Source organism: Hylaeus volcanicus, chromosome 2 (genome assembly GCF_026283585.1).
Source record: "Hylaeus volcanicus isolate JK05 chromosome 2, UHH_iyHylVolc1.0_haploid, whole genome shotgun sequence".
NCBI lineage: Eukaryota > Metazoa > Arthropoda > Insecta > Hymenoptera > Colletidae > Hylaeus > Hylaeus volcanicus.
In genome coordinates, this window is record NC_071977.1 from 19,187,247 (window position 1) to 19,205,131 (window position 17,885).

The window sequence follows — 17,885 nt, forward strand, 5'->3', positions numbered from 1 at the left end:
TTTATATATTAATATTCTAGGAACTGTTTGTGTATAATTGAACAGTATTGGATGGTTGGTTGAGTTTCCAACCACTCTATACATTTCTCTATTTACTTTTTTTAGTATTAATTGTAATACAAATACTAATTCCATAAATAATTCGTCCAATATTATTATCCATATCATTCAAAATGTATTGTGTTCTGTAAAATATATAATAAAATAATTAATGTTATATCTAAGGATGGTTATTTAAATCAAAACAATTTATAAATAATCTACACTAAAATGCACATCAACTCAAATAATTATCCAACATGATCTAATATGTATTCAGTCTCTTAATTTAAAAAATATTTGATACTTAAAGTTCAAGTATCACACTTAATCACCTTCTTCTACAATTTCTTTTATGTTAATTTTCACGTCTCTTCATTATACTGAAAGACTAATATTAAAGCAATAGTACTGCTTCAACATAAAAGTGTAGTCTTTTCACGGTGGTCGATTTACGCCAATTAAACGTATTTCATTACAGCCAGACTCATTAGTACAAATTGCTGGGAACCCGATTACCCATTTTTTCTCCACGAAGATGTTTTGTTTCATTCACGGTTCACTGCGTCTGGCTTCGATGAAAACAGAAAAAAAAATTACTAGACGGAGATAAAAGAAACGAGAAAGAAGAATAGCTGTGGCCAACGCACAATAAAGTATATGAACTTGTGTTATAGTGTCTGGGTAGGTTTTCAGACCGTCTGACCATGGACGGAGCATTCTACTGAAAGCTAATATTCTCAGTTTTTTCGTTTCGAAAGGATAATATTTTGTAATTTTGATCCGCAAAACCGAGATTGTGAGTTTTATTATTCTTTTCACAACGCAAACATAATCTTATCTTTATACTCTACCAGCGGAAGAAAAGATAATGGAATTTTAGCGAAGAAGTAAATGCTTCTTTTCATAGCTATGAATGCATAGTGAGGTCGAAAACGTTGAGTACACAATGCTTTTGAAGGTTAATTTACATACTGATAAATTAACATATATGTGTTGCATCAATAAAAGCATGCTCGATCCAAATCATTTGGAAGGTTATTATATTTATTATATACGTAATTTATGAAATTTTCATTAGAAAATTAATATGTATAAGGAAATATACATATGAAAAATATGAAATAAAAAACAAAATGGAAAACAAGACAAAACGTTGCATTCATTTTTTTTAATATCATCTTCAATGAATTTTTTTGGGTACTTGATTATTTTATTGGAGGCTAAACAGAGAAATTTATTCACTTCAGATTTATGAATTTCGTGAAATTTGTCTGAAAATAAATTAAGAATCAGTAGGGATTACTATAGAATTACAATAAAAATCACCTACAATACTAGGAACAGATTTAAATATTTTTATGACAATACTAAAAACAAAATTAAATATTTTTATGAATTATGATTCCCAGAGATTTATTTCAGTTAGTAAGTTAAAAATTTGTTATAATCCCAAAGCTAGAAATAATGATTATTTAATTGTCGACTAACAGACGTTATGGTGAGCATTTGAAGTGGTGCAAATACACAGGGCGAAAGTCAAACATGTCCAGACATTAATGGAATCAGCTGCATGACCAAGCTAATCACAGTCTGTCACAGCAAATGTTTACGTCTCGTACACATACGCTTCAATCATGGTTCATTTTTATAGTGCGAAACGCTCACTCATCAAATATGGGGCAACGAAAACAATAATTATGAATTAATCTTTCGTGTCCTAAATTATCTTTGGATAGAAAACAATATTCTATCTTGTTTGTACGATTGCGTTTGTACGATCAATGAATGCCTGGATGATATTTTTAGATATTCTTTAGCATGTATATTTGTTTATTTGCCCTATTATATTTTTTTTCGTTTAATTATTTTACATTTTTGGCCAGTAGGCAAGAAATTGAAAATTATTAAGACATACGATTTTATTTATGGAATCTGAATTTAAGTATTATAATTTAATATAATATATTATATAATATGTATATATTTTTTTAATTCGTAGTATGAAACGTAGTACTTGTACTTATAGACAGTGTATAATACTCATGTAAATATAAAATAAAATATTGCAATGTAGGATGAATATAATTTTATAAATAAAACACAACGTATACCACAATAAAAATGTTATTTTAAATCACCTCGAATCAAACTATTTCTAATATTGTTCCACGGAATTGTCACAAAAGTGTTTGGATTGTTTAATCATAAAGTAATCGTAATACTTATTGTTTCCAGAAATGAATTACTTTCTATTTAAAAATAATCCTGACGTCTACACGTTTAAAAACAATTTTCCAAATAATCAACATTCCTGATTCTAGAAACGCAAATAATAAAGAGCGGAGATCGAAACTGAAACGCAAATGCGACTAGAATAGGAGCTAACGAAGTCCTTGATTTCCTCTGGAAAGCTTCCATAGTTTCCAGAGATCATGTTGGCGCGTCCGTGATACGAGTGACTCGACAAATAGAGATAATTGAACTGTTCGCGTCGATCGGGGTTTTTCCTATTTTTTTCCTCCCTCTCCTAATCGCTGCCCTCGCATAATTTCCTTCGTTTTACCGCGGTATGGTTCGTTTGGCGAATTGCAAGGAAAAAAGGTAACACGATTCGGAGTCGAAATAATGATCGGGACACGATCGTATCTCCGTTTCCCAACCAAGCGGAAAAAGAAGAATCCCCCTCGAGTTGCGAGAGAGACGAAAAAAGAACTTAAAAGAAAAACCACAAGATTCTCGGAAAGAGTCAACGTGTTTTTTTTTTACAAGACAAAATGGGAATGTCTTTCGACCTATCTTATCGTAGAATGCTATCTTACGCTTCTTTATTTATATACTTTATTTTACTGAAGACAAGGGTCACACGGAGGATTACTATATTATCCTGTTAAGTGATTTTTTTTTATTCTTTAATTATGTTATTTCAAAACATTAGTACCATTCACTCAATTTATAAAGTTTAATTAATTCTAAATTTGTTCAATAAAATTAAAATTTTATTAACGTCGCTATTTCGAATTGACAAATAATACTGTGACAAAATCTATTCTTCCTAGGTGAATCATACTCCTCGCTATTCTCATCAAATTTTAATGGAAGTGTTGCACATGTTTGAAGAGACAGAGCAATAGAAGGTCTTATTTGACTTACGGTTACTATACGAATTTGAATATGGGTTTGAGTATGACATGCTAAGCTAAAACTGGCGATGTTGACACAGAAAACAGTAATTTACTTCTATACCAGAAATTCGTATTTTATAAAATACAGAATCATGATGAATCAAGTGGTATTAGTAGATAAAAATCAAATGTCTTGTATTCGAACATTAAAGAACCGTTAATTTTCAATTCAACATTAAAATTGATGAATATTAAGCTTAAGCTTCATCAAAACAATTGCATTCTTACTTTTGAACTGAACTGTCAAAACGTACGTTTTGTTTTTACAATATTAAGCCCATTATGGAGTTTCAAGAATATGTATATTATTGAAATAACAAGTAGAATTGAACTCGTATATGACCAGACTACTGGAATTGGGTGACCTTTGGTCAAATACTCGATATGGGAACCACTCTTGACCACTGTAGTGGAATAGGGACAGTTGATATTCAGACAGCTATGACAGGTCCAGTTCTATCGCCAGTGCAAGTAGAATGCACGCTGGAACGGTCAGACGCAGTAGAATAGGGCTGTGCTGAACAGGCAACCACAGTCAGATCGTACTTCGTTTTCCTAAACTTCACTATTATAATTATTATATACAGGGAACTGTTGCCACCACTATGCCTTTAAATAAATATTAAATTAACGTCTCTACATTTATTTATCAATTAATAAGTTATCACTTAAACGGTATTAATTTAAATATAGTATAGTATTCTTAACATTAAAATATGTATATATTATGGCGCTAATTTCATTTCTATTTTTGTGTTTGATAATTGACTTGATGATTTTCAACAAACAAATGAAATGATATTGTTGTTGTGTATAGTCGAGTATTTTCATATTTAGCAACAAAGAGCACCGCACAGAATGAAAGAAAAATACATTTAATCCATGATCCTGAGCCTTGTTTATAAGATGTTTTTAAGAAATTATAAATCGATAACGTACTGAACAATTCCATTTGTTATTTTACAACATATATGGTAATCATGCAAATTTAAACGTTATTATGTTTCGATCTTTTAGCTATTATTCAAGGTGAAAATTGTCCGTTAAATTTTAAATTATATAATGACAGACTATGGTAAATACATTATAGTCACTTTAATTGTTTAATTTGAATTTTCAAAAATATGTAATAACACACATATATTATTGACTCTTTCTTGCTACCAAAGTAGACAGTTCTTCTAAGAGTGTTAGATACGGAACTAGAGGGACGATCGATTTTCTACGTTTCATTGAGTTTTAAAGAAACTTTGAAACTCATTGTCAGACAGGAAATTACGAATTGCTAGTATTGGCGTATAAATGAACGCAGAACTGACAGCATCATTACAGTGGCTGTCTTTCGTTTCGATTGAAGCATAATCTGACATACGCTAGCCTGATCGAGTCATACACATAATATTTCAAGCTGAATATAACTAGCAAAACACATGCAATCTATGATGGGATAACGTTTGCGTAAATGATAGATGGCAAAGCCTGATGATGCGCGAACAGAACCGCATACTCGTGGGCAATTTGACGTTAATATTGATGAATGATCTCGTGTTAGGTAAAACCGACAGACAGCTATTTTTAAACAAGCTCCAAAAGTTGACATAAAGGCCCCTTGAACGATGATTAATCCTCAATACTGCGTGAATTTTATTTTAACCTTAAAACTAGAAATTTGTATGGTAGCTCGTAATTAAATAAACAAAAAAGAAAAAAACAATTTCTTGATGTTTTTCAATGCATAATGGAGAAATTTCTTCCAGATGGGATCAAGGCTTGTGTGATCCACTTGCTCGTTTTCTTTGGAAACTCTGCGTTTATGGCACGTCAGCCATTCAGGTCGAAACTAAAGGCCATTCTTTGTGAAAAGACTCGAAATATCGTATTCCTCAAAAATAGCAATTTCTCGCCCATGTGCCATAAACGTTTCAAAAACTTCCACGGTTTCTGCTTCTTATGAAGGAATAACTTGTGTACCATAAACCGAGACTACTTAACGGTCGTATCTCGCTTTAAATGACAGCAGACGGTTGCGAGCCTTTTGCATTTAGCAGGCCAAGCGTGGAGTTTGCCGCGTGGCCAGTAAAAACCGGAAACTTACGGCGGTACGTTTCGTGTAGCAAACTTTCCGAATTACCAGAACGTAAATGCGGCGTGGGTTGAAAACGCGAACTGGAATTACTCTTTGATATTCCCTCAGGTCTGCAATTTTGCTTTCGACTTTTCGAACGTTTCGCTAAAAGATTACTCGCGGATAGAAATTACTGTATTCATCGTCGAGTGGAACGTGAACACGATCATCCAATTATTTGAAAACGGAGCAAAGGGTAGAGCTTTCAATTTTGTTTCGTTCTTTGTGAAATACAGTTTTGTTTGGTTCAACATGGTCGATTTATAATATTAAAAATTATTTAATGCTCTTTTTTTTAGTATATCCTTTCCTGGATGTAATGGATGTTCTGCTTAACGTGGTGAAGTTGAATATTTCGTAAGGAGACAAACATATGAAAAAATTATTCTTAGAAAAGTTATTCGATGCAAAGGGAGATTGGATATGATGGTTCCGATATGAGAAATTGCCACGTACCTACATATTCAAATTATGCATGACGAGTTATGTATGTATACAAAACTAGACTGCGGATGTTTATGCACTTATGGCGAATAGGAAAATGGGAAAATGTATATGGATATGAAATATATAAAAAAATATATGTTTACAAATATTAATTTGCATAAACATCTGCATTTAAAAAACCCATTTTAATGAACGAAAATTCGATTAGTTAATCCTCGAAATAACTTGACTAATTTCTTTGATATTTAAAGAATGAAAAATTATGATAGTTAGTCTTAAGAAGAAGATTTCAGTTAAACCTTGCCTCGTTTGAACATTTATCGACGTAACTTAACATGTCTTTATATTTTCCCTTACCTAATTGTGTAATAAAGACGTTAAGTAAGTAAATAATCAAGATAAATCGAGTGGATTGTAAATTTTCAATAATTATATATAATAAGCGCACCTTTTTATTGAAGCGATACTGCGAAGACGCCAAACTGCTGTCTCTGGACGGGGGTGGCTCCTTTGCCCTGGCTTCCACTTCCTGAAGTACCACGAGCCTTCGATTCTCCTGTTTCCAGGACAATGCTGTGAAACTCTCGAAGAAGGAGCCATCTGTCTCTTGAACCCTGAAAAAGAAATGATATTTTGATAGTTATTGCTCAATATAAATATTCTTTCTCGATAGTCCAATACAAATTACAATCTGATTTACAAAATGATATCATATTTTACATCGAACGAATGAAAGCTACTGTTCAACGAAATAAAAGTTGAAAACGAATAGCAATACAGCCCTTTCATTCGTCATCCATTATTGGAATACACATACTATACATTCCTGCTTTAACATTGAATGACTAAATAATAAATAATGAAATACGATGAATACTGAAAATGGATTTTAATGAAAGAAAGTTTAGATCATTAGGTTACTTGAATATTCTAGATAGAAAGTATCGCGAGTCACGTGTCCATAGTCCTGCGACAAGAAACGAACAAACTAAATTGCCAACAATCGATGATAGTTTTGTCCAAGGCAACATGCGCGTCTAATTATCGCACACGCACTTTTTGCAACGCTGCGGTAATATCGATCGGTCGCGAGGAGTTTCTTGTTTTTCCACTTTTTTTTCCTCTCTTCTATAATTAATACACTCAGCTCCGCGGACGAAAACGACACGGCGAAGCTCGACAATGTTAAATGAGGTAATTTAATATCATCTCTTGATAAATTTCTTTAATCTAACAATCTTTTAAATACAAGGAAAAGTGCAAATATTATGTTTTACTTAATGAGTTAGTAGTAAATTGATCCTGAACATGCTGAAAGTATTGATCTTCAGTGTAAATAGAAAAGTAGGAAGAAAAATATTTAAAAATGTGCAAATCATGTCATGAAAATTATTGTTGTGTGATCGTCTTCGATTTTCTTCAAATTGATCTAAATAAATAGTACATCTTTCTGATTGATTTGAAAATTGAGCGATCCTTATCACTATATGTATTATTAATATTTGTAGATAACATATACATACTGTATATTGCTTCTTTCAATTTTGGATAATTTCTGTTGAATTTATAATTTTTTACGTTTTTATTCTACTTCCTTTCTCTTATCCTTAGGGAAGATGAACAAACATCTATTACTATAAATGATTTATGTTATGTTTTTATTTAGTGTATATATTGCACGTATAAAGTTTGTATACCGCAGAGTGCCCAAGATTAAGAACTAAAAAAGTTATTAGTAAATAAACTATGCCTTTTAGATTATGTTTATTACAGTATTTGTAGAAAATAAATTAGGGTTATCATGAAATATGGTGAAGCTTCCTATTTGGTCGCATAACGTATTCAACCATAAATTCCAGTTAGTTTTGTTCAGGATTGCTGTGTCACTGTGGAACAATAAAGTAACTTGTGCGGCCTTAATTCCCCAAGTAATTAGTTGATCGAGGCGTGAAAATTCCCTACGGATATTCCTGAAAAATAACGCGTTCCAGGAAATTGTATTACTAGCACAGTTCTTGGACATATTCCAGTACTGTTTCATCCTCGTAGAATCTGTATTCTCCAAGTGTTCTAACTATACTAAAGTCCTTTTGCCAAATAATATACATATTTAAAGCACAAAATATTAAATAAAATTCATGGGCACGCTGTGACGCTGTTTTTGTTAGCCTTAGATATATCCATAAATAATCTTCTAGTTTTATCTTGTGATGTAATCATTCCTTCATGTTCAGGTGATTATTTAATCCTTTCAGACCTGAATTATTTGTTTTTCTCGTACTAATGTTATTTAATTTTTAGGATTAACTTGCACTAAAATTAGTATGGAAAAAAAACCTAATTGTGTAGTTTCCGAGGAAAACTGGTCTTTCTTCATATGGATAAATAACGACATTCGCCCTAAACGATAGTGTTGGTAATTTTGTAATGTTATGTCCTGAATTGTATTCGTCAGGTCTGAAACGGCTATGAAATTCTATTAAATTTGTCGATCTATATCTTTTACAGTCTTTCTTCATTTAAATAGTATCAAGTACCATTCGCTAGTTAGATTGTAGTCCTAAACGATAATCTAATCCTTTGCTTTCATTGCTACCGTAACACCGCGTGCTAGGACTTGAGGTCACTATTAAGGATTCTGCTAAATTCGAGGTATACCATCTACAGCCATTCGAGCGTATCAGCTTACAGGCTCTAACTAAACTGTACACATAAATGGTAGTCTAATCTACTTAATCTCCAAACTTCAGACCAACGTTCCAAGTATTTTATTAAACGTGTCGAACCACATATTCCGTAGTTTTCTTTACACAACTTTAGTTTTCTGAAAACCCTGAATTGAATAAAATCTATGTTTTACTCTTTATTCTTACTTTGTACACGTAATTTCATTCTCCGTGTTTCTAAGGACAAATGTTCTCATCAGAAATAATAAATACATTATTTCATGAACCATGTAGGATAAAAGACAAGTAGGAAGTTCTAGGACTTCAATATTGTAACGTTCAAAGAGAATATCACCAACCTGGTCCTGAATTATCGAAATCCTTCACATGAGAATGCAGTTTGTCACGAAATCCTGCACTCTATCCAAACTATTCTCCCTGTTACTCCCACCATCGAACACATCAACTTTATACTCCTAAACATGATCTAATTGTCTGCAAAGGGAGTTATTCAGGTTTATAACGATTTCCTAGACCGTAAATTTGCTTTGCAGATGCTCGCGAATTATTGTGTTCAAGAATGGAATAAGAAATAAGAAAGCCACCTATCCTTAGGACATAAACATTGCAATCCCAAGAAAGAATCTCTTCAACCAGGTCCTGAATTATCAACAGCCTCGACTCAAGGATGCCATTTGTTTCAAAGCTCTACACTTTTTCCCAAACTTTCCCTTGTTACTCCCAACATCGCATGCAACAATTTTACACTCCTAAACACGACCCCCTGAAAACACGATTCCATCGTCAGCAACGGTCTGTCAAGCGGATATCTCCTAGGACATAAATTTGCTTTGCAGATGCTCGCGAATAATTCCGTCCAAGGACGGAATACGAGTACTTTTTTCTGTCTTCGGTGCAGGAGCAAGCGTTGAACGCAATAATCCCCGATGCGCTCGGGTGAGCGAAAGGACAGAAAGAACAGCCTGCTCGTGAACAATAACGCCTCCTTTCGTGCGAATAACGCCAGCCAGAGAGCCGCGCGAAGGAACTGCAGAGGTCGTGGGGATGGAAGAGGGGGCGCGAGAAAGGAAAATTGCAAAATGAAAAATATGCAGATGAAAGCGCGCTAAGCGGGCGTGTCTTTGACGCGGCTGAAGGATCCTTGGATCGCGCGCCGTCTCCTGGGCCAGGCGTCGGATCTAATTTAAATCTAAAAGAACCGACGCCATGTTCGAACCCCGGAACGCTCGACTCAAATGTTATCGATACGAAAATGAAACTGATCGTGATTTTGGGACGCGGGCGTTGTTAATAGCGATGGGGTTAATTTTAGGACTTATTCAGAGAGTAGAGGCCATGGTCTTGAACGATAATTTAATGTTTCTTTAAAGAACATCAGCTGACTTTTGATAATTTGGGTGAAGACGTAAATGAGAATTTATTCTTCTAGTATTTTGCTCAAAAATATAAGAAAATAGAATTGGATGAGGCTTTTCTAAATTCATTATTATATCAGCTAGTCTTAATGGAACCCCAGACAGTATTACTTGGATTGCCAATCTAATTTTCATAAAATATTCTTGAAAATGTAAATACACTCATTTAAACCGTATTATAACAATGGTTACCGAGTACTATCCTTGATTCAATGACCATGGGTTTTGTTCATTAATTTCCATTGCCATTAATATTCTAAAGTAGAGTTTAAATCTGAAGATTCAAACATATGCAAATAATACCTAAATTAAGACTGTAAAATAGTCACTTTTTTATTATGCTTTGTAGACGCGTCTCTGCTGTTAGATTTTAAGTATTATTTGAAATTTAATAATTACATAGTCGCGATCAAACTGGGTGGCTTTGACATAAGGTGTAGTTTCTTAGTTAGGGCCAATTAAATATCAATCTGTGCGATGTTTCATCAAAATCGGCATCTGACAATTCGATTAATCAGACTGGAAGTCGTCGTGGCAAGGTTTCTCGTCAACATCGCCGGAAATACTATTTCGTTCGCGTGCACGGCTTGGCATTTCACCCCCTTGGGGATGAAATAGCCGCTTCTTTTGAACCGAGTCCACTTTTGCGGATTAGAATGAACCAGGACGCAAGTACAGAAAAGAGATTGTTGATTAATATGTAATTGGAGTGACCAGTTTCTTAAAAAAGTATGTTTGACATACTTCAAGCCTTTACAAGCGATAAATAACAAAGTTTATTAAATTTCTAACCCTCTCAATGCGCTACCTACGATAATAACGATTGGTAAAAAATAAAAGTGTTTAAATTTATCGAAAAAATAATGTTAAGTAAATAACATGTTTATGTTTCCTCTTATTTCTAAATGTAAGATAGTTTTAAATATAGTACAGGCAAATGTTATATCATTCAATAATATTATATACCAATGAAATCGTATTAATTATATTATGTTAAAAATTAAGAACAGAAGAAACGTTCACATTATAATATATTTCCTAATGTATCAATATCTGCAGCAAATAATCTGTTGCAATAAATATTATTACGAAACGATATAGACTCAATTTTTGTATAGAATATTATTTAAGTAAAATAGACGATTATATTTATTATTTGATGATTCACGTATTCTCTGTTCTTTCTATAGTTTTATTAACAAGAACTTGAAATATAGCAATATTTATAACAGATAGGATCATTTTTCTGCCATCATTACTATGAATTCACGTTATTGAAATATGATAAAATTTCAGCTCGAGTAGAAACTCCTACATGGCCTGAGGGATTAAACTCCGGAAATGTTATCTTATGGTTAAGTATTTCTTAAACATAGGTACTGAATCCCTAACAAGATAAATTACGCAGAGTAACATAAAGTTACACACGCATACATTGAACCAACTCTTCGACGGGATATTACACGGGTGCTTTACGACCTAATTTCATCCTTCACTTACTTCCGAGTCTGACTTATCGAGTAAGATCATGAATACACGCAGTGAACATTCACGTTCCATAAAACGAAGTTATTACTTCCATCGATAAAGACATTTGCCATTCTTTCGTCACATTCTTGCAACACGTCGACACCTTCTTTAATATTTTCATCGAGTATATCTCTCGTAATATGTAATTAGAGATAGAAGAAAATTTATTTGAATAATAGATAACAAATATGATCTACAATTAAATATGTAGTTCAAATTTTAATTTCCATTCAATCAATATTATGTGATTTTATATGAACTCGATGCAACTGTTAGAGTGTATTTTATAGAAATTGATTGGAAATTAAAGACAGATTTGCTCTTTTAATTCCATAATTTTGTTCATTCTCGTGTGATTTGATTAAACATTATCCTTTTCGACATGTTTATTTCGTATATTAGCATCCAATAAAATATTTATTTTATGATACAGTGAAATGAAATACACGTTTATATATTTAATTAAAGCCATAGACCGTTAACATTTTGTTATCATATATATACTAAACACATGTCACCATTTTTATAACACAATATAACATTCGAACTTTACCAACAACGTATCTGTTGCACTTTCACGTCTTTCTGCCATTTAATTCTCCTATTATTAAAAAAAGGAGATACCACGTTTCGAAATAAGACTAAATATACAGCTACGTTAATTTTGTGGATAGTAACAGGTAATGGGTCGCAAGCCAAGATATAAGAAGAAAGGGACAAGTTCGTGTCACGCTTCAGGAGCAACTTATGTGAAAGAGTTGAAGTACTGTACTTTGCAGAGCCCTGAAGTAGTCTTTCGAAGCCGCTAGAGCAGCTCCGATCCGAATGTAAGGCCGTTAGGATCCCCTGGCTTGGAAACGTCTACCTCCAGAGACAAAATTCTCGGGGCGACCGTGAAGAATCGCGGGGGTGGAATGGGTTAATTCCGTGAGCGTCGGGAAATTAGTCGCGACGATGGCCAACGATCCGAGCGAATGGACCGAGAGAACCGATGGAAACGGTGCAAAATGTCTCAGAGGAAACGCGGAATATTGATGGCTACTTTCTTACTTCATTGAAACAGAGTCGCAAACGTGACAATGATAAAGTTGTGCCAACCAATAGAACATCGAGAAAATCGTCCGAAATAGCGGAGATGGGTAGAATTTTATTCTGATTATAGATGATGAATATTTATTAATTCAATTCAAATTTTTGGTTCGAATTTTTATGCTTACTGTAGGAATAAGAGACGAACAATTATTTCTTGTTTATTCATTATTCGAAATTTGTTCAATTTTGATTGAATTAAATAATATTCTTTGCGTGCCCACACTAATTTAAGGTCTAATACATGTACCCAATTAAAATAAAAAATGTTAATATGTATACATATTGTAATAGTTTCAATGATATTTATTTCTAATACACAAGTTCGTCTAAATATAAATCAACCAATTTCTGATTATGGATTGAAATTTGTGAAAAGAATGATCATGAAGTCCAATATGAAGCACGACATGTTTCAAAATAAAAATATTATTTGTAGTATAAACTACTTGTATAAAGTAATTTATTATTTGTATTAAAATTGTTAGATGAACTGGTTATCTTTGAAACTGTCAACATATGATACATATGAAATTATTGTATATTAAATTTGTTATGCTACCCTAACTGTTAACGTCAAGAAACGTCTTCAATATTTGACATTTTTCTGGAAACCATAATTACAATCCTAACGCTTCATTACTCATAGAAATTGCTGACAAAACAAACTAAACAAAATTGATATTTTGGATTTATATATATTTATATATATACAAAATTTGATATATGAAATATTTTAATATCGATCTATATCGACTTAAGACGAACAAATTTCACAATGTTTAATAAGTGGTTAAAGGGTGAACAATTGTTACGTGGTACGAGCTTGACGTTCAAAGCAATAATTCAAGATTGGCGAGAGGTGAACAGTTTCGCTAGGTAACAGGACCTTTTTAAAATCGTAAATACTTTCTTAAGGTCGTGATTATTGGTGAAACGTTGCACATCGCGATGCGAGTTGACACCATCTGACGTAGTAATACGTTATTCAAGTAACACACCACCTTAAGCGTCGATGTTGCGGTAGAAGGTTGAATTTATTGTTCCTTGGTCTAGATTTATTATACTCGGATTTGGATTTATCGCGTTATCCACTCCCGCCTCCAGCGATACAACTTGGCGTTAAGTAGGTATTTTATATAGGAAACGTTGGAACTAAAATGCTTCTGACAGGTTCGCGCAAAAAGTATAATCATATATTTATAAGAGATTAAAAATAGCAACGGAACCAATCATTATCGCAATTCTCACGCATAGGAAAAGTCTATACTTATCAATTTAGGTTAGAAGTACTTTCAACTTCATTAAACCGTGAATTCTTTACGATTCCTTTCAGAAAGTAAAATTTTCAGAAATCTCATTTTTTATAGTGAAATTCTACTGTTCATTATTTTGTATATTTTATAGATGTTATTCTTTCCATTCTAATTGTTATATTTATGCGTTAATGTATCTTTTTTATTTATTTTTAATGTATATTCTATATAAGTATAATGTAAGGTTAAGCTCGAAAGCAACACTTCAGCGCCACCTCGCCACTTTAACACATTATTACCTTTAATAACGTTTACCTTCTATGTACAATGCCACAGTGCATAGCATACAAAAAAATGAGAGAAATAAATAATAAAAAATAATTTGACACAAGTATTCGAATCAATTGTAAAGTACAGATTGAATATGTATAAATCGAACATAACCTCGCTATTTTACACATCAATCAAGATCAGAGTTTAATGTGAGTTTACCTTAGAAAATTGGAACAATTCGTGGTATAATAATGTTATTCTACCTTTTGACGACAAGACATATGTAGATGTACAGTAACTAAAGGTTACGTAGAAAACTCAGATGACGATTTCACACGTAGCAGAATCGATTTAATTTTTTTCTGCTGTGTAGAACAGAACTACTACAGTCCACTGTCAAGTGGAGAAGTGACAATGTTATTATGAAATTCACATAGAAAAAGTAGATAGAAGTACTGTTTCAGCACTTTGACTGACACACCATCTCTCCATTTGTGAGAATGTTGGTAATAGCTACGTATCAACAATTGGAATAACTGCTTGGTAGGAAATATTAGAGAGTTTTGTTTTAGGCTCATATTAATTTAATATGTATGCATTGAATTAAACGTTTTATCTAATTTCATTTTGTGTAAAAGATTGAAAGACGAATTCGGAAGAAGACTATATAGAAAATACTAAAAAATATGTTTCGAAAGAAGAAAAATTTTACCATCCAGAGTAGAACAGTGAAGAATGATAAAACTATAAAAACAAAAAAACACTTAACTTCGTCGAAATACAAAATCGAACCAACCGATGCTTGATGAGACTTCGCGGAGCTACAGAATTTAATTCTGCGACCTGTGAGATTCTGATTCCATGGGATTTGGCACATCACGTAACAATTATAAATTCTTCTCAGCTTCGTGGAATTCAAGCAACCAGAGTACTGTGGTAAAGTGCAGCGAAATTTCGCGGTGTCTAGCGATGTTCAGAGAAGTTTCTTAAGGTTCAATGATGGTCGGTGAAGTTTGTCGAGGTCTAACGGAATCCAGTGAAGTTTGTTCCGCCACATCGACGTTCAAGAGAGTTGGAAATCGAATTCCCATGGCGTTCCTTTTACTTGAGTCAGTTACAGTTGGGCTAGGTTCAAGGAAATTCGTTTCATTCTAACGTTGTTCATTGAAGTGTCCAGTTGAAATTCATATTGAAGTATGCTGGATTTTCTTTCTAGTTTGTACTATCTTTTATAGTTTGGCCAAGTTCAGTAGAGTTGACTGTAAGTTGATTGTAAGTTCCATTGACACTAGCTTGACTCCAAAGATTGTTAGAGCTTCGAAAATCTGGTGATATTTTTCGTATAATAGTATACCGAGGTTTAGCCAAGTCTGCTGCAATGTAGGATTTAATAGAACTTATCGAAGTCATTCAGACTTTTGTATTATGTTTCGTAAGGTAAAGTCATTTAATTATGTTTGTTGTATTTTAGGACTGTTAATCAAGTTAATGAGAGTGTTTCAGTGTTTTACAGAATTATTCATAATTTAGCAACCTTAGACAATGTTTGTAACAGTCTGTGTGTCTCTAATTACAATTGCTTTTCTGTCATTCTTACATTTTCTTGTTCAGTATAAACATAAATATCGTTGCTCCATAGTTTTAACACCATCCACAGTATCTCTTAAATTCATGTGTATATTTGTTGGGGCCCGCTGGGCCCCCTATAGTTCGGGTACCTCGGGATCGCTAAACCCGTACTGTAGCTACATTCAAACATAGCTACAGCCCCTGAGGGTATCTATCTGTATCTTAAAAATTGACGGAGCTGTGGAAAGCTCAGTGATCTTTATTGAAGCCTAATGGAATACAGTAACGTCTATTACAGCATTGAATGTAGTCTGTATATTTGAGGTTGTTTGTAGTCTCTGTGTCTCAGATTTATCGTAGTTTTTATGAGTTTTACAAAATGTTTGGTAAATTTTAGCGGTATTTGTTAAAGTTTTCTGTAGTGTAGCGAGGTTTACTGTAGTTCATAGGAGTCTATCCGTATCTGGAAGTTTGACAGAGGTCTGTCAAACTTCTAAAATTCTTTTAGACCAAACAAGGTTCAACGAAGTCTGCTAGTGGATTGATATGACGAAGTTTGTGCAGACCCGCTTTGTTCTAGTATTGATAAATAACCCCCACATTGCAGTTTAATGAATAAACTGTGATTCTATTTCTAAATCTGATCTATTGTAATATTCGCGACCGCTGACGCGAATTTATGTCAGTTCAAATTCTATCCCTGCTTTCTATTCTAAATTATGAAGATCTTTTTATTTTATACACTACATGTTTACAACATTGATACTTCAAACCACATGTTGTAATTTTCATCTTCGCCCTAACGATACAAATTTGCGATGTTCAGTTTCAGAATTTTATTATTTTCGATTCTGTTGGTTACCCTTAACACAATAACATGGCGAGAGTACACAGTTGTTTTTTTTTTAACTTGAAACCACACCGGAGTCCAAGAAACGGAAACTACTTTTATCTCCTGCGGGACAGAGCGAATCGAACAATCGAAGTTCGAAAAGTTAAAGGTAACCCAACAAAGCAAACGACATGATGTGCTTGGACTGACTGGAACGGAACACGAAGAAGGAAAGTCCAGGGTGCGAAATGGTCGAGGCTCGCAAGAAAAACGAGGGGAGTCGGAACCACGACGGATCGAATAAGCCGGGTCTGGGAAATGGAAAAAAAGAGGAGAAAGAAACGTGGCCTCGCTAAACAGGCCAAGTTCTCGATATCGCAGTGCAGGAACACGCCACGTTCACCTTATTAAGTACGGCCTGCTGCGCTAATTTGTACAAAGCGGCAAAACCGTATATTCCGTCGTGTTGCGGTATTAATAAACGACCGTGGTGCATCGATGGAAAATCCGACGATTCTCCCATTTGAGCGCGATTTTCACGTGTACCGTTTGGCACTGAACGCTCGTTAAAGTTCAGCGCGAAGCCATCCATGCGTGATCGTTGCACTACAATTCATACTCGAGAATTTTCCATATGAAAATAGTCGTGAAACGGTTCTTCGAACTCTAATGAGGGGACCAAAATACTAATATTTTATATATAAACACTTTATATTCTGCGACGGAATTGGAGGATCACTTTCTGATTGAAAAATGGTGCAATTAGTAAGAAGAAGATGGAAGATGGATGTGGAATGATGTCAAAAAGGGTTTTTAAGGTTGAAGGAACAGTTTCGAAATTTTGTAAAACGATTTAGTGGCCAACTTCTTTGACAAAAATGTTAGAAATTCCTTCATTTCAAAGTTTTATAGAGTTTGGAAAATTTTATTTTTAATTTTAATTGAAGGTGTATTACATTGTAGAGTCTGATCTATAATTCTGTCTTTCTTTTTAATAAGGATATGGTTTTTGTTTCAGAACTTATTACGTTTTAAAGAGAACCCCATTTGGTTTTTTTAGTATGAAATCATACCATTTGGTATCATTTTGATTCTACGTGAAATAATAGCGAATGTGTACGTGAAAGAAGTCTAGAATGAATCTGGAATATACATGGAATGTGTGGATTATGCATGAAATAATGAGGGATGTTGGATATCTATAGAATATATGGATTGTATGAAAAATAATTGCAAACGTGCTGGTGCAAAAAAAGTCTTAAATTAATGTGATATATATGTGGAATAAGAGTGAATTTTCTGAAACAATACTCATTAAACTAGTGGGTAGTTTGTCTTGGAAGCATGAAGCACGGAAGAAATCTTATACGAAATAATCCAGCTACTCAAAGATGCATATATTTAGACCAACATCTAACAATAAGGATAACCACATAAA

General features: G+C 33.5%; 1 protein-coding gene across 4 annotated transcripts in view; it reads right to left on the bottom strand.

Annotated features, from left to right (window-relative positions):
* Positions 1 to 17,885, bottom strand: part of LOC128884694 (BAI1-associated protein 3) — a 188,311-nt gene that overhangs the window by 35,814 nt on the left and 134,612 nt on the right. For all 4 annotated transcript variants that reach the window (XM_054138256.1, XM_054138258.1, XM_054138257.1 and 1 more), the window contains one exon: positions 6,245 to 6,410. In XM_054138256.1, coding sequence (XP_053994231.1) covers positions 6,245 to 6,410 — 166 coding nt within the window. The remainder of the gene's footprint in view (positions 1 to 6,244; positions 6,411 to 17,885) is intronic.